Genomic DNA, 14064 nt, shown 5'->3' with positions numbered 1-14064 from the left:
GATCAGAGTTTCCTTGTGTATTGTTACCGGATAGAGTACACATCATCACCAAGTGTCCAACCATATCCATCCGATGAAATTTCATAAATTTCATGGTGAGTTGTAATCCTATGATTGATAGATTTCCAAATCTGAGAGTCGTAGAGATTTTGATCCTTCAAACCTATTTAATAAAGCTCTGATGCAGATTCAGTAGTTGCCATTACCTTTTATGGAAGTTATTACCAAAAGTTTGTAGTTTGATTATATAATCTTTGTCAAAAGGGATTGTTGCCTTTTTTGGCATGTGCTATATTATATGTTGTATGTGATACTGAATAAAATTTCTGAATGGTCTCAGTCATCAGAAGATATGGTCTACCATCTGGTGTAAAATCTGGGAATCCAAACTGTTTGATCGGGTTTCCTGAAGGATTAATGCTAAGCCTGGCAGAAATCAAATTCGCCTTTCTGGTCATGTGGTGTCATTCCTGGCTAAGTCTTTCGTGGTACACCATTCAATCCTATGCACACGTCTTCTAGAAGCACCTGAATCAGGAGAAGGCATTTCTTGGAGAGGTAAGCGCTTCCAAGTACAGCAAATCAAAGAATCTTATTGGCAGCAGAAAAATTTGTGGCCTAGATGCGGTTACCTAACACGCAGGAATTTCACCAAGGCATTTCTTGGAGAAGTAGCACTTAATCGTAGAAGAATCCAAGGATCCGATCATATGGTTCTAGCGGAGCTGGAGGAGGAAAAACCTCCTAAACAGCTTTTTTTCCTTTTATTTTGAAATGACTCACAAGCAGCATTTCAATATGAAAGATTTATTCGTGATGCCTGCTCAGGTTGGTTCCTTCTCTGCCTTGATTCATCACTCTTCTGTTTTTAACTTGATGTTGCAATAACTTCTGCAGGAGATCAGATACTCCACATGCTTGCTGTGTCCCGATCTCAAACTCTTTTTTCTGTTTTTTTTTTCTCCCCCCGGTAGACCAACTCTTTTTCTGGCAATAATCTATGCAAGAGGCCACAAATCCCGGTAAGCAACCGACGTATTATTCATTCAGATCTCATACAACGTATAGCCACCAGTCTCTGGTAATCAGTCTTAAGTCTGCTTAACTTGGTTGCCCAATGCATTCATAACAATCCTCTTTCGTATCACATCTATGATTGCAAGAAGATGGTATCAGGCATGTCATGTGGGCACGCCAAAGGAGTTCATACATGACAAGCAGGCAAAATATGCAGCTCTACCAATCAAACAAATCTTTCTTCCATGTATGCCTGTAAGAAGATGGGATCATCCATGTTTAACAAAGACAAATTGACTATGGAACTTGATACAGCAGAGCATCCCACAAGAAAGAAACTAGAGTAAATCTAAAAGGTAACCTTCTGTAAAGGTAAAGCAACAAGGACCCACATAAGCAACAAATTTTTCTACTTCAGCAATCAGTTCTCTAGTTGGTAGATACACTTCTCTCACTCTTTTTAACTTCCATCCTGTTTCAGTCGGCGGTCATCGGCTGGGACATGCAGCAACGGAAGCGTGCCTTGCGGACGGAGTTAATAATCTCCATCTCTGCATTCTCTAGCATCGTGACAACCTCGGCAAACGTGGGGCGCACATCAGGGTTTGCATCCCAGCAGCGGGTCATTATCTCAGCAAGCGCAGGGAGACAATCTTGTGGTATGACCGGACGCACACCCTTGTTGACGACAGCGAATGCCGCCTGAACAGCTGTCATGTTCTGGAAGGGAAGCATACCAGTTATAAGCTCCCATAGGACAATACCAAAGCTATAGACATCAACTTTTTGATTGTAGGGCCTGTGCTGGATCATTTCCCTGCAGACCAGGAGAAAAAGCCCTCAAGCAGTCCAATTAGGCAGCAACTGGAAATGTAGAAACATGGAAGGAAAGAAACTATGGCTTGAACAACAGAGTATCAAATTATCAATAATATAAGCAGACAGAAAAACAGAGAATACAAGTTAAGCTAGTCCTCGGAAGTAATTACAAATTGCCCCAACAGATCAATAAACAACAGACAGATGCTGTGCCCTGTATTTTATCTTGAAAGACCACATTAATAGCTAAGCAAAATGTCAAATGCATGCTTGAGGGTGCAACAGTGCTCAAGATTATAGACTTACCTAGCATGCAGTCAACCAACCATCTAAGCTTACAAATTAGATATCTGAATATGCCTAAATCAGCAAGTTATAGACTCAAACCAGCACACATTCAACCGTCTAGACTACATACGTCTTGACTTATGCATGGCTATATCAGAAAACCCTTTTTTTTTCAAATGAAATCATGTCCTGGAAATTACAGCAGGCAACAAGCTTCATATGCTTAATGCCAAGCTTAATACCCAGGCCTGAAATACAAGGAACAACACTGAACAATCATACAGTTAATTACACATTCTTTCAGGAGTTCTAAAATTTGATTGCACAACCATATGGACCAATGCCTATATTCTTGTGTGTGTGTTTATTTTTGTAGGGGGTGGGGAGATGGAGGGAGAGGGTCATAATGAGCTGCAAGAGCACATGCAGTAGCAAAGAAGTAAACCATCTGGTAACCAATATGTTATGCAATACCACAGAGGAAGATATTCAAGCAAATGAGCTACAATCAAGCATATCATAACATCCTCCTTCTAACAAAGCATGAAGTAATTGCATTATTATCTAAACAAGTGGCTGGACATGAGACAATCAGATGGTAAAATGGAAAGATGAGAAATTAAATTCCCATCATATGGATTAAATAATACCGATCAATAATGAAAATGATAGGCCAGAGCAGAAGCTATTAAGGTTATCTCTTGTTGATCAGTAAGACAGGTGTTCAGTTATCAATGAATAAAGACTCCTCTGGAACCAATGCAATGCTAATGAATTTTCAGCAACAAAAAGCAAACCAGGTAAAGACAGAAAATGGAACCATAAGCATACAAGAGTATGAGCACTTTTCTCAAATGATCAAAGTTTGCAGGGATAGTGGAAATGAGATAAGGCAGAAATTTTGCTGCATCCAAGCTGAACCTAACAATCACATATTCTAAATAATTAAAGAGCACACAAGGTCAGTGAAGAAGAGATAACAGATCATTACACCGCATGTGATGCTAAAGCTAACGAGCAATATAATTTGGTAGCTTTCCTGAAAGGAAGGAACATGAGATAGGTGGCATTTGATGATGAATCTAATTATCACAATACCTGGCAGCTTTCCTGACAGGAACTTTCTAATTAAAGAACTCATGCATGAGAACAGAAAATCTTCTCCAGTCTGTTCTTATGCAAAATAGCAATGTATAATTTGTGCTCGACAGCACTAAACTGTTAGAATAATAAAGCAGTTATGACACATAACTTCCTTGAAAGTGATACATGCAGAGGCCACACGTGTACAGATCCTAATGTAGTACAGATGGCCACTGATGTATAGATATGCATAGACCAAAAAGGAAACAAACAGAGTGAAAGCTATCATCTTGCACATTAAAACACACAAAGAAATGTATGAAAAGGGTTCCAAACAATCTCCCTACCACAAGGACTAGAAGTCTAGAACCTTCCCAATTCAATAAAGGAATCATATGAAATATTTGAAAATTATGAACATTTTGGGCCACAATTGCACCATAAAAATGAATTTCAACTTTTGTTTAAGATATCAGCTAGAAATTCTTTTTTATAAAGACCATTCTTCTTCTCCCTGTACCCCACAACATAGACCATGAAAGGCTACCCAGGCAATGTTCCACCACTTAATAGGACAGGTGCAGAGACTTTTAATTTTTTGAGACTAGGATGGGAGGAAACCAAGCCAAAATCAGGGTGATAGTGGGATCAAACCCAGCTCATTAGGATATAACACCCAGTGGCTTTAGCAACTCAACCACTTGGCACCCTCAGGGCCCACATAATTATAAGAAAAATCTTTAATACTGCAAGCTGAACATGCAAAAATAGAATTTGACAAAATTACTTCTTCTCCTGTCCCCTACCTGTAAATCCTATCAAAATTCAATTCATGGTTACCGGCTAATTCATTCCACGAGTATATCACTTTCTCAGTCTCCTAATAAAAATGATCCAGTGTGCACTATGTATTTACATTCTTTTCTCTATGAAACTCATTTAAATTCCACAAATTCCTAAGCAGGTATTCTTGTTCTTCTAAAACCTAATGAACGATCCTTTCGTGTAGGCACTTCAGGCTGCCATGAATGTTAGGTTCATTGTGTTTTGCATTGAACGTATGCAAGTATGTTTTTCTATTACTTATTTGGGAAAGTAAAAAAGAAAAAAAGGTCTGTCCAAGGTTTTACTATAAATGAATATGTTCTTAAACCTTTCAAAAAATGCTTTGTTTATTGGCAAAATATTTTGTGAAAATATTATAGGTATTTACTGATTTCAACCAAACACAGGCCTTTACCCAGCTATTAACTCTTCTTTTTTCTGTAATGTTAGCAGTATTGTGAAATGATATTACTTTTTTTCTAACAGATGCCTCAGATAGCAGAAGATAGAGATATGTAATCAAACAGCTAGGAAGTTGCAAGGATCTGTGCAACTATCTTCCTTGTATTTTAACTTATATAAAACCTCAATCCCTCTTTAAGCTTTAAGAAAATACAAGACATAATTCAAGTATCTTTATTCAGTCCGCCAGATCATTACATCATAGGCCATCCATGAATAATAGATGCACAATACCTGAAATTCGATTGTATTTGTGCTCTCTTATACATGTTACGTCACTTAACAATTAGTGGGAGAAAACCATTATTCCCATCAAAATAAACAAAACCATCTGGCCTTGTCCCAATTATCTGAAATTGGAATTTTAAGAATCCTTAATTTTACATGAACCAGGGAAGGCCCCAGAGGTCACATTCCTCTGCTTAGCAACCAGAGGTTTGGGGTTCGATTCGGTGCATCTCCGAAAATCTTAACGTAGGTAATTACAGTTTGGGTGGGTCATCCTCCCTTTCTCACAAACAAGGAATTCTTATTTTACTAAATATTCATATAAATACAGCTTCCAGTGTTGCCGCAAGATTACTCATATCTTTTTCCGCAATTTTTTTCAGCCAGTTTTCTTCTTTCCCTTCTCTTTCTAGACCTTTGATGCAGATTTAAATGTCTCTCCTTTGTAGGGCCTCAGATCTTCATTAACTAGGTGCTCTCATTTCTCTAAAATCTTTAGATACACAAATATATAAAATTGATAAATAACAATGAAAACAAGCTTCAACCATAATGAACAAATATCTTCAGCAGAACATCGCAAAATGATAGACGAGTGATCGAATGCCTCAAGAAAAGGATAGATGATGGGTATTAATCTGGAAGTTTGGAATGTGAGAAAAATGAAGGATCATCAAATGTGCAGGATTTCTTAATTGTATAAAGCCAGTCAGTAGCCAAAAAGGAAAACCATCACGTGCGGTTGTCAAGCTTAGTTACTGTTATATTTAAATTATGAATTTCATGCATATATCAGTTCAGTTATTCCACATCCAAAATAGAAACATTTGGCACTTCATATCACATAGAGCTCTCCCAAGAAAATTGTGTTGTAATTAAAACATTTTTTTATGAGACCCTAAGCTTAAAATTAGGGAACGGGAATAATTTGCAGTATCAAGATCAGTGGACTAGCACTAGCAATGAAGCAGAAAGTCAAGCTCTCTGGTATTTTCTTTCTTAAGATCTTAATGATCAGAAAAATGACAATATATTGGAAGATAACTACTCCCGAACCTCTCCTTCTAACAGCTTGATTGGACCATCAAATGCTCGCAAGATGGATTGACAATTCAACTAAGGTCAATAACTGAAAGACCATTTAGCTCACTGTCATGTAGCAACAATGATTGCAAAATTAGGGTTTATTAAAGTTCAGTGCAAGCATTTATGACAATTATCAATGTCCACTTCTATTTTTTTACAACCACAATGTAACTTTGAAAAGAAAATTTAAATGCATATATATAACAACCCAAGAAGATAATGTCCAGGAGATAGGATAATCCCTAAATATCATTTGGATGGAAAAATAGAGCAACAATGAAGTAGGAAAACAAAGATTGCATGGGATAAGGCTTGTTGTTTACATGAAATGCATAAACTGATTATCATCTGCCATTGTTTTGATTTTATGTTTTATTTGTTCCAAGCAGACATTAGGTTTATTGATAAACAAACTTTTTCCATAGAGATGCAAAAGATATTTATTAAGTTTCCTTAGGTGGCATCTTAAAATTCATGACATATTTAAAGATGAAATTATCCAACCCGCTAGCAACTGGTAGCCGGCATCTTTCGACAACAAAGGCTCATGCCATGAAACCAAGAGGTTCCAAATGTTCTGCAGGTAGACCTATCCTAATTTGTAGTTCAAGTCCAGGCAACTAAAAAGTAATTCTTTGAAATTTCCCTAACCTTTTGGAAGGGGAGATATGAGAAGGTTCGATATAGGGAACTGTTTGTGAGTCTAAGGCACAAATCAAAAACCAAAGTCAAATAGAAATCCATTCCTAGTGGTACCCATATAATATAAATTGCACTTCTATTGCAACTGTAGCATGACAAAAACACCATTAGAGAAGTGCATTGCAAGTCATAATGGTTTTGGATTGTAATTCTAGAACATACTGTTGTATGGGTTCTGTCATTTAGAATTTATATCAGAAAGTAAAGTACGGATAAGTTAATATAATCCCTAACAAGTCACCTTTGTCTTCTTTCTCTATTGTTATCAAGAAACTTAATTTAGTGCAAACATATGACATAGCATTTATCCACAAGAATTTGGTTCTAGTATATGATCTATGCTGAGTGTAACTCAAAAAGTTACAAGATTGGATTAACCCACACATGGGAACATGATCTGGGACAAAATAGCTAGTTAGCTTGAGGTGTATAAAGCAGCAAACTAGATCATACCAACAAGAAAACAAGATCTCCTATATGCAAGTAGTGAATAGGAAGATTAAAGAAAATGAGATCTAATCTACACCTGTAGTGAATAGGAGGCTCAAAGAAGTGCATCTTGGATGAAAGGCCACACCAAAACTCATTGGGATAAAAAAGACAGACAATGCAGCAATTGAAGTCGATAAAGATAAGGGAGGTAGAAAATGACATTAGATTTGCTCACTTGAAAGCTATCCTTACGAACATGTTATCCTTAAGGACATACTTAAAGATTGCCCAAGACATTCATGAGCATTCACCTCTTGTCAAATGCATCTCGAGGGAAGAAGAGTTTTGATGAGAGACCATAGTTGTCATCTAATCTTGATTGGGAAAGTTCTAATCACTGCAAGCGTCAGTGAAAGCTCTAAGAGGTAACGAGTGTTTAAAAAAATCATCCTTTTTAGTAACAAAAATGTCTTAAGGTTTAAATCATAGTATGCCGTACCGTACCATACCGAACTGTACAGTACCGGACGTACCATATCATACCGATTCGGTGCCGATATCGGTGGCGTACCGACACTCGGTACGTCAAAAAAATCGCGTACCGTACCATACCGACTCTATGCTAGTGTGGCACCAGAACAGGATCCGGTACCAAAACATCGAACCTTAGTCTAAATCACAATATTATCCAGCCAAACAACAAGGAATTTGTTGCATCTTTCTTTGAACTTGTTTTGCTTGCTCCTTTTACTTTTTTCATTTACTGCTTTCCATGTGCCGGTACATAACCATAAGATACCACACCATGCCATAACAATCACATGTGACAAGATCCTTTCAAACTGTAGGGGTTAAAATCATTGTTACAGGGAACCCATTTCTCACACAATTAGGATTTTCCCAGTAAACTAAATTGGGAAACCTTCAATTCATTTGGGAAAATTACTCAGAAATCTGAATTTAGAAAGAAAGAAAACTTCTATAAATTGGGTTCCCGATGGATAAGTTATTCAAAAAAATATGACAAGGAGGAGAGAGAGGAGTGAAAGGGAAGGGGGAAATATCTAAATCAAAGATTCTTCTTGATAATTATAATAAAACCATTGGGATAAATCACCAATTTTATTTGCTTTGAGGAAAACACATACGAGCAAAATCAGAGTTTTTATCGATATTTGTAAATTAAGTTGTAGCTAGTTGTCAAATTGATCCCAATTTGAGAAATTAGTGGAAATCCATTTAAAACAACTTTACCAAATGGTTTTTCAATGGTTTTTATGCTCTTTTTTCAATGTGGTTTGCATAATATTTTTGCTTTCTTTACTATCGTATTCCGTTTCTGGCATTAAGATATTTTCTTAACCATAGTTTCCTGTTTATTGCATCTGCATTGTTTCCTGCATAGGTTTGCCCCCTAATGGCAAACTATCGTTACAATTGGTTGTAGTAATTTGTGTCAATCAGCAATGACCAAAATGAACCTAGTGAAAGTCATAAAATTATCTAGCCAAACAACAAGGAACTTGTTTTATTTCTTTCTTTTTTCACATCTTTTGCTTCTCTCTCTCTCTCTCTCTCTCTCTCTCTCTCTCTCTCTCTACTTCTATGTGCTAGCACATAAGAATATGATACCATACAATGCAAGCCAATCATAGGCTAGAAGACAATTTGAGAAAATAGGGTTATGATCATCCAGTACCAATTTGTTCCAATAAGCAAGGACAAATATGAACCCATGTGCATATTGCATAACAATATATACCATCATACTATGCCCTCATTTACATGGACTCAAGTTCGTGTATTGGGTTGTAAGTACATGTCTAAGCAAATAATCCTTCTGATGTCTAAGAATTTATTCTTATAGAATTCGCTGATTTCTCCAAACCTCTAAGACAAGCAACAAAAAAGAAGACTCAAGCAGTAGGATCCCTCCGTTTTCCCACTGAGATCACACCTAAACCTGTACTGCAGAGATAGTTGTCCATGCACTGATAAGACAAGTACAAATTCTCGAGAAAAGAGGAGCCGTGCTGGCAAGCTAGAACTACTTTATGTTTCACCTAAATTACCACCATGCTAAATAATCATATTAATACAGATGTCTAAGCATCGGGCACAAGTACTTTAGGTTAAATCGATAGCTCCGCATAACATGGCATACCATATGGTACAGACTGGCAAGTATTAAAAAACAGCAAGCCATGTCTATGGCAGTTACAGTTGAAATGGTATGTATAGTGCCATGTCAAGCGGTGTCAGTCACATTCTCAATGACATGCTACGGCTCCTAGCAAACAAAATGGGTCCATGCATGCCAATATTGGTGTGCGCCCCTATGGGCTAGAGCAGCATGTTTTCGCACAAAACAATATGAATCCACATCAAGACACACATAATACATGGGTACGTGTGCCCCTATGGTATACCCATTTCCTGTCAGCACAAACCAGCAGAATAAGATACACTGATCCATGAAAACCAACAGAAAACGACACCTAAACTATTGATGAAGTAGACTGAACTATTTCTATTTTGAGCAACAAGAATATATTTTTCACTAAATAGGTAGTGTTTTATTTAAAAACCCTCCTTTTATTTTTCTTACTGGATGCATTAGCAACAAATTATAAGTCCCTAGTTTATGGTAACTTTACCCATTTCCTGTCAGCACAAACCAGCAGAATAAGATACACTGATCCATGAAAACCAACAGAAAACGACACCTAAACTATTGATGAAGTAGACTGAACTATTTCTATTTTGAGCAACAAGAATATATTTTTCACTAAATAGGTAGTGTTTTATTTAAAAACCCTCCTTTTATTTTTCTTACTGGATGCATTAGCAACAAATTATAAGTCCCTAGTTTATGGTAACTTTATCTAAGTTTTACAGTCTATATTATATGCAAATTGATTACATAAAAAAATGAAGTGAAAAGAGGTTCTCATATGTCCACCATTACAAGTTTCTTCTCATCTCCCTTCTACTCTCCTCACCTTTTTCTACCTCCCACTCCTTTTCCTCCCTTTTTTTTTTTGTCGCCTTCTCCCCACACTCCTTGACTACTTCCTCATCTCTTCTAGACAGTTCTACTTCCATGACCTCCATGGCACCCCACTATCACATGTCACCCCCACTACATTGCCACCTCGCCAAAGCTTGTTGCTTGTCAAATTGTTGTAGCTCGTCATTGTTTGTCCACCTTCTCTCCTCTCTTCATGCTTTCCCCTCTCATCTACTCCTTACTTGAGTCAAGTAACCCACATATGTGTTTGGTCACAGATGTGCGGCCTGTTGGTAAGCAAACCAGTTGAGCCTTGATAATAGAGGCTGCCCAACCAGAACGCAATCTAACCCATTACAATACCTAATAAAGGAAAAGGAAAAAAAATATTACCACACTATGTTTTCACTTAGCAAAAAAGGCACAAAACATTTAATCCCACTTATATGGAATCAAATTCTAAAACCAAATTCACTAGTAGTAACTATTTTATGGATACCCAATGACATCGGGAAGCATGAATTAAATATACTTTCTTAGTAATTCAATTTAAATCAATGATGGTAGCGGACATCATTATATGAAAGGAAATGATGGACAAAGATTGACTTTCTACACGATTGGATAACTTACTAATTTCATGTTATAATTTAGTGGGCTTTACTAAAATTATATCAAGAAGATACGATATTACTTCTTTTGAATATTATAAAAAATTTAAGCATTAATATTAGGCGTAGCAACCAGAAAACTCTAGGCGTAGCAACTAGAAAACTCTATTAAAATCATTTTTAGTCCTCAAAGTTATAGGCCCACTAGATATTTTGCACAAAAATATATGAATTTAAGTGGGAAAAGGAGAAATGATCGCCAATAAATAAGTATGAAGAAAAAGAATATTTTGTACTAGTAGAGAAAGCCCCTGACTCTACATTGAAAGTATGTAACAAATTTCATCTAGTTGAAATTTATGAGACAAGGACCTAAAACCTTTGTGGCAGATAGATGTTCTGACAATAAGCATGGAAAAAGAGGTGCATCTAGAAGTCTTTGTGAAGAAGTATTATCAAGTTCTTGAACTAACAAATCCATTGTCCTTGGTACTTGATCAAAGAAGCTCACAACAAGGTTTGTAAACCTAGATGAGAGTGGAAGCCGAGATAGTATTCTACTGAAATCGCATTCAGATGATTTTTATATATACATGTACAGCAAGAAGCCAATACTAGATCCAAGAATCAGCAACAACACAAAACAAAAGTTAAAGAGCATAGGAAAACCAATTCTTGGATTAATAATCTAAGGTTTATTTATACAAATCTCAAAAATTGCAATCCTGACATAAATAGCTTGGCTAGCTTGCGAAGGTTAGCTCAATCCAAATTGGAATGACTAAGTGGAAAATTATGACCTAAGAACTTATATGAATGAATAAACATTAACATGTTAATCATGTAATCAAACAAACATCAGATATGACTTCATCAGCAATTTGTTGCTAATTACTATAACATATGCATGTCAGCTTGGAGAATTCCAAACCCAACCATATTAAAGGTACCCTTTATCCACATGTTTATTATTAAATGTCTGCTACTAAGTTTATAACCCTAGAGCAACACCTAGCATGACCTACAAACTCCAAAAATGCTCTTATAGAGAAATTGTATAACACAACATTAATAGAATTTCTCCTATCAAGTACATGATAGGAAGATGTGTCACAATTGCAGTAACAGCAAATCTTTAAGTTAATTAATGATACTAAGGTTAGAAAATAAAAAGGCATGGAAAGGATAGTGGTGATAGAGAAGATTGTAATGAGGTGGCATGATCATGCACATGAGCAAGAATCATTAGTGATATTGGCAAATAAACAAAAACTAATGTTCATGACATTACAAGATCCCAGTGTTTTCCAGAATTAGAGAAGACTGTCATCATGGTTGCAAATATTCATATAGACAAACCAAAAGTGAGAGAATAAACCAAATATTTAATCTAAAGACTCTACAATAAACAAAATCCCACTATATTTAGTCATGCATGCGACAAATAGTCGTACTTTGGTAGAAGCAAGTTCTAGCTAAATCACGGCAAGTTCGAACTAAACATTGGGGAGAAAAATAGAACATGTCAAGGATACAAGCATCTTAAGAGATTCTTATGACAGTACAACAATAAGGACAAAAGTTATTTACTTACGGAGCCATCCAACGGTAAGTTCCAGTCTCTGGAGTCATTCCCTCAGTTTGCACCTCAATGCGAGCCACTCCAAAGTCAGCAATCTTGATCGATTTGTCTGTAAAAATGAGAAGGTTGTCTGACTTAAGATCCCTGTGGATAAAGCCTAGTCCATGCACATAGGACATTCCCTTAGCAACATCCAGTGCTTGTTTGACAGCCAGCCTCAGTGGCACCGATCTGTTCTGCCTCTTCATCAAGAACTGCCGAACTGAGCCACCCTTTGCATACTCGGTCACGATGCACCAAACCATCGGCTTCCTGCATGCACCAATAAACCTAACCACATTTGGATGCCTCAGGTTTGCCAGCATCATGACCTCCTGCACGTACTGCTGCTCCATCAACCTCTCTCTCTCCGGGTCATTCTCTGGCCTTTCCAACAGCTTAATTGCAACATCTTCTCCATTGTAAGTGCCCTTGTAAAGCTTTCCAAAAGCCCCCTGAGCAAAGGGCATTCCCATGTTGAGCTTCCCCAGATCGATGGTCCACTCCTCATAATCCTTGAGTGTCTCTGTTGGGGAATCATGGTCCATCAACGCCTTGGCCAATGCATCGTCACTGAGTGCATGAGACACCTTGCCAGGGCATCTGCTGTAATTCACAGAATAATTGGCCAAGGGCATGGGGCGGAGTCCCGGATGGTTGAGGATGCCAGTATGAGAGTCACTCGACCCGACACTGCTGTTGTCCACCGACATGGCAATGGATCCTCCACCATTGGTAGTCTGTAGGCTATTTACACTATCTATGGACATGTTGGAGTCCTCCCCGAGCTTCCGGTAGTACACCATGTCATAGAAGTTGTTCCCCTTGTCGTTGCCGCCGCCGCCACCCATCATGAGTCCGGTAAATTTCGGGCCTTCCACCATCTCTAATCCAGCCGAACTTTCAAATGCTCACGGCTCCAGTCCTCACACGCTCCGTGGCATCTGAGCCACAAGAAACTAGAATTAGACCAGTTCCGATCAGCGGTCAGTGTTCTTTTTACAGAAATCAACAATTCCAACTATTCTTTTCATTTTCCCCCCTCTGGGCACCTATACATCTACATCAGCAGAGATAAAACCCTAATAATTGATCCCTACTACTCCAATCCTTCCGTCAATTAGCGATTCAAATCACTTAAAACCCTCCCAATTTACTGTTCCCAAACCAAGAACCCTAAACAACCCCCAAAAACGGTCAATCCGGGAGCAACAATCTCAGATAAACCGTCAATACATCCACAACAAACGCCACAGCGAAGATAGCAGAAAAAGAAACGGAAAAAGGAGAAGAACGACAGCGACTAAACCTAGAAACGAGGAAAGAAACCATAGAAACAACAAATTCTCCGATCGGAGCCCAAGAACCACCTATTCCGGCGATACGTACCTCGATCGGGAGGGATTCCTCCAGCGCGACGAGAGGGGCGGAGGGCTGGGGCGGGATTCCGGCACCTAGGGCGGAGATCGGCGGGTAAAGAAGGGAAGAATGAGCCTCGGGCGAGGGAATTGGAAGAGCTCCTTCTCTCCCCCTTTTGGAGACAGGAGAGACGACGACCGGTAAGCGGAGGAAGTAAGGGCGTCGTCGCCTGCCGTTCGCTTTGGCGTCCTCCTGCCTCCTTAATTAATCCTCCCCCTTATTTATAATTCTGTCAGTTTTTAGCCTAATTAATTACCTATTTACCTTTTATGCTTATTTAATTACTGCCCTTGGACCGCGCGGTCCGCGGTCTCCTTTTTCTAAGCAGCAACGCATGTCGCCATTTTATCGCGATTTATTCCTCGATGAATGGCAATAGAGCACGAGTAAAACGCGAGTTACCGATATTCTCGAAGTGGTATACTTCTACGTTGCCCCTAATTTAGCCTAATTTTACCACT

The 14064-nt window shown here is 38.1% G+C and overlaps 1 protein-coding gene across 4 annotated transcripts; it reads right to left on the bottom strand.

The window, feature by feature from the left end:
* Positions 1 to 1237: 1237 nt before the first annotated feature.
* On the bottom strand, positions 1238 to 13895 carry LOC103707048 (serine/threonine-protein kinase STY13-like). 4 transcript variants are annotated; one of them, XM_008791390.4, is made up of 3 exons: positions 13574 to 13895; positions 12158 to 13128; positions 1238 to 1834 (listed from the first exon to the last, which is right to left on the bottom strand). In XM_008791390.4, the coding sequence occupies exons 2-3, from the start codon at positions 13066 to 13068 to the stop codon at positions 1495 to 1497; spliced, it is 1251 nt and encodes a 416-aa protein (XP_008789612.1). In that variant the 5' UTR covers positions 13069 to 13128; positions 13574 to 13895; the 3' UTR covers positions 1238 to 1494. The 4 variants fall into 4 exon arrangements, with proteins under 4 accessions (XP_008789612.1, XP_026660428.1, XP_089782311.1 ...); XM_026804627.3 differs by having other exon boundaries at positions 12158 to 13143; positions 13574 to 13797; XM_089926185.1 differs by having other exon boundaries at positions 12158 to 13244; positions 13574 to 13726.
* Between the last annotated feature and the right edge of the window lie 169 nt (positions 13896 to 14064).

This window comes from Phoenix dactylifera, chromosome 11 (assembly GCF_051530095.1).
Source record: "Phoenix dactylifera cultivar Ajwa chromosome 11, Ajwa_hap1_PhDact_Kaust_v1.1, whole genome shotgun sequence".
NCBI classification, from domain to species: Eukaryota; Viridiplantae; Streptophyta; class Magnoliopsida; order Arecales; family Arecaceae; genus Phoenix; species Phoenix dactylifera.
Note: the sequence above shows the minus strand (reverse complement) of the source record. Positions and strands in the feature narration are given on the sequence as shown.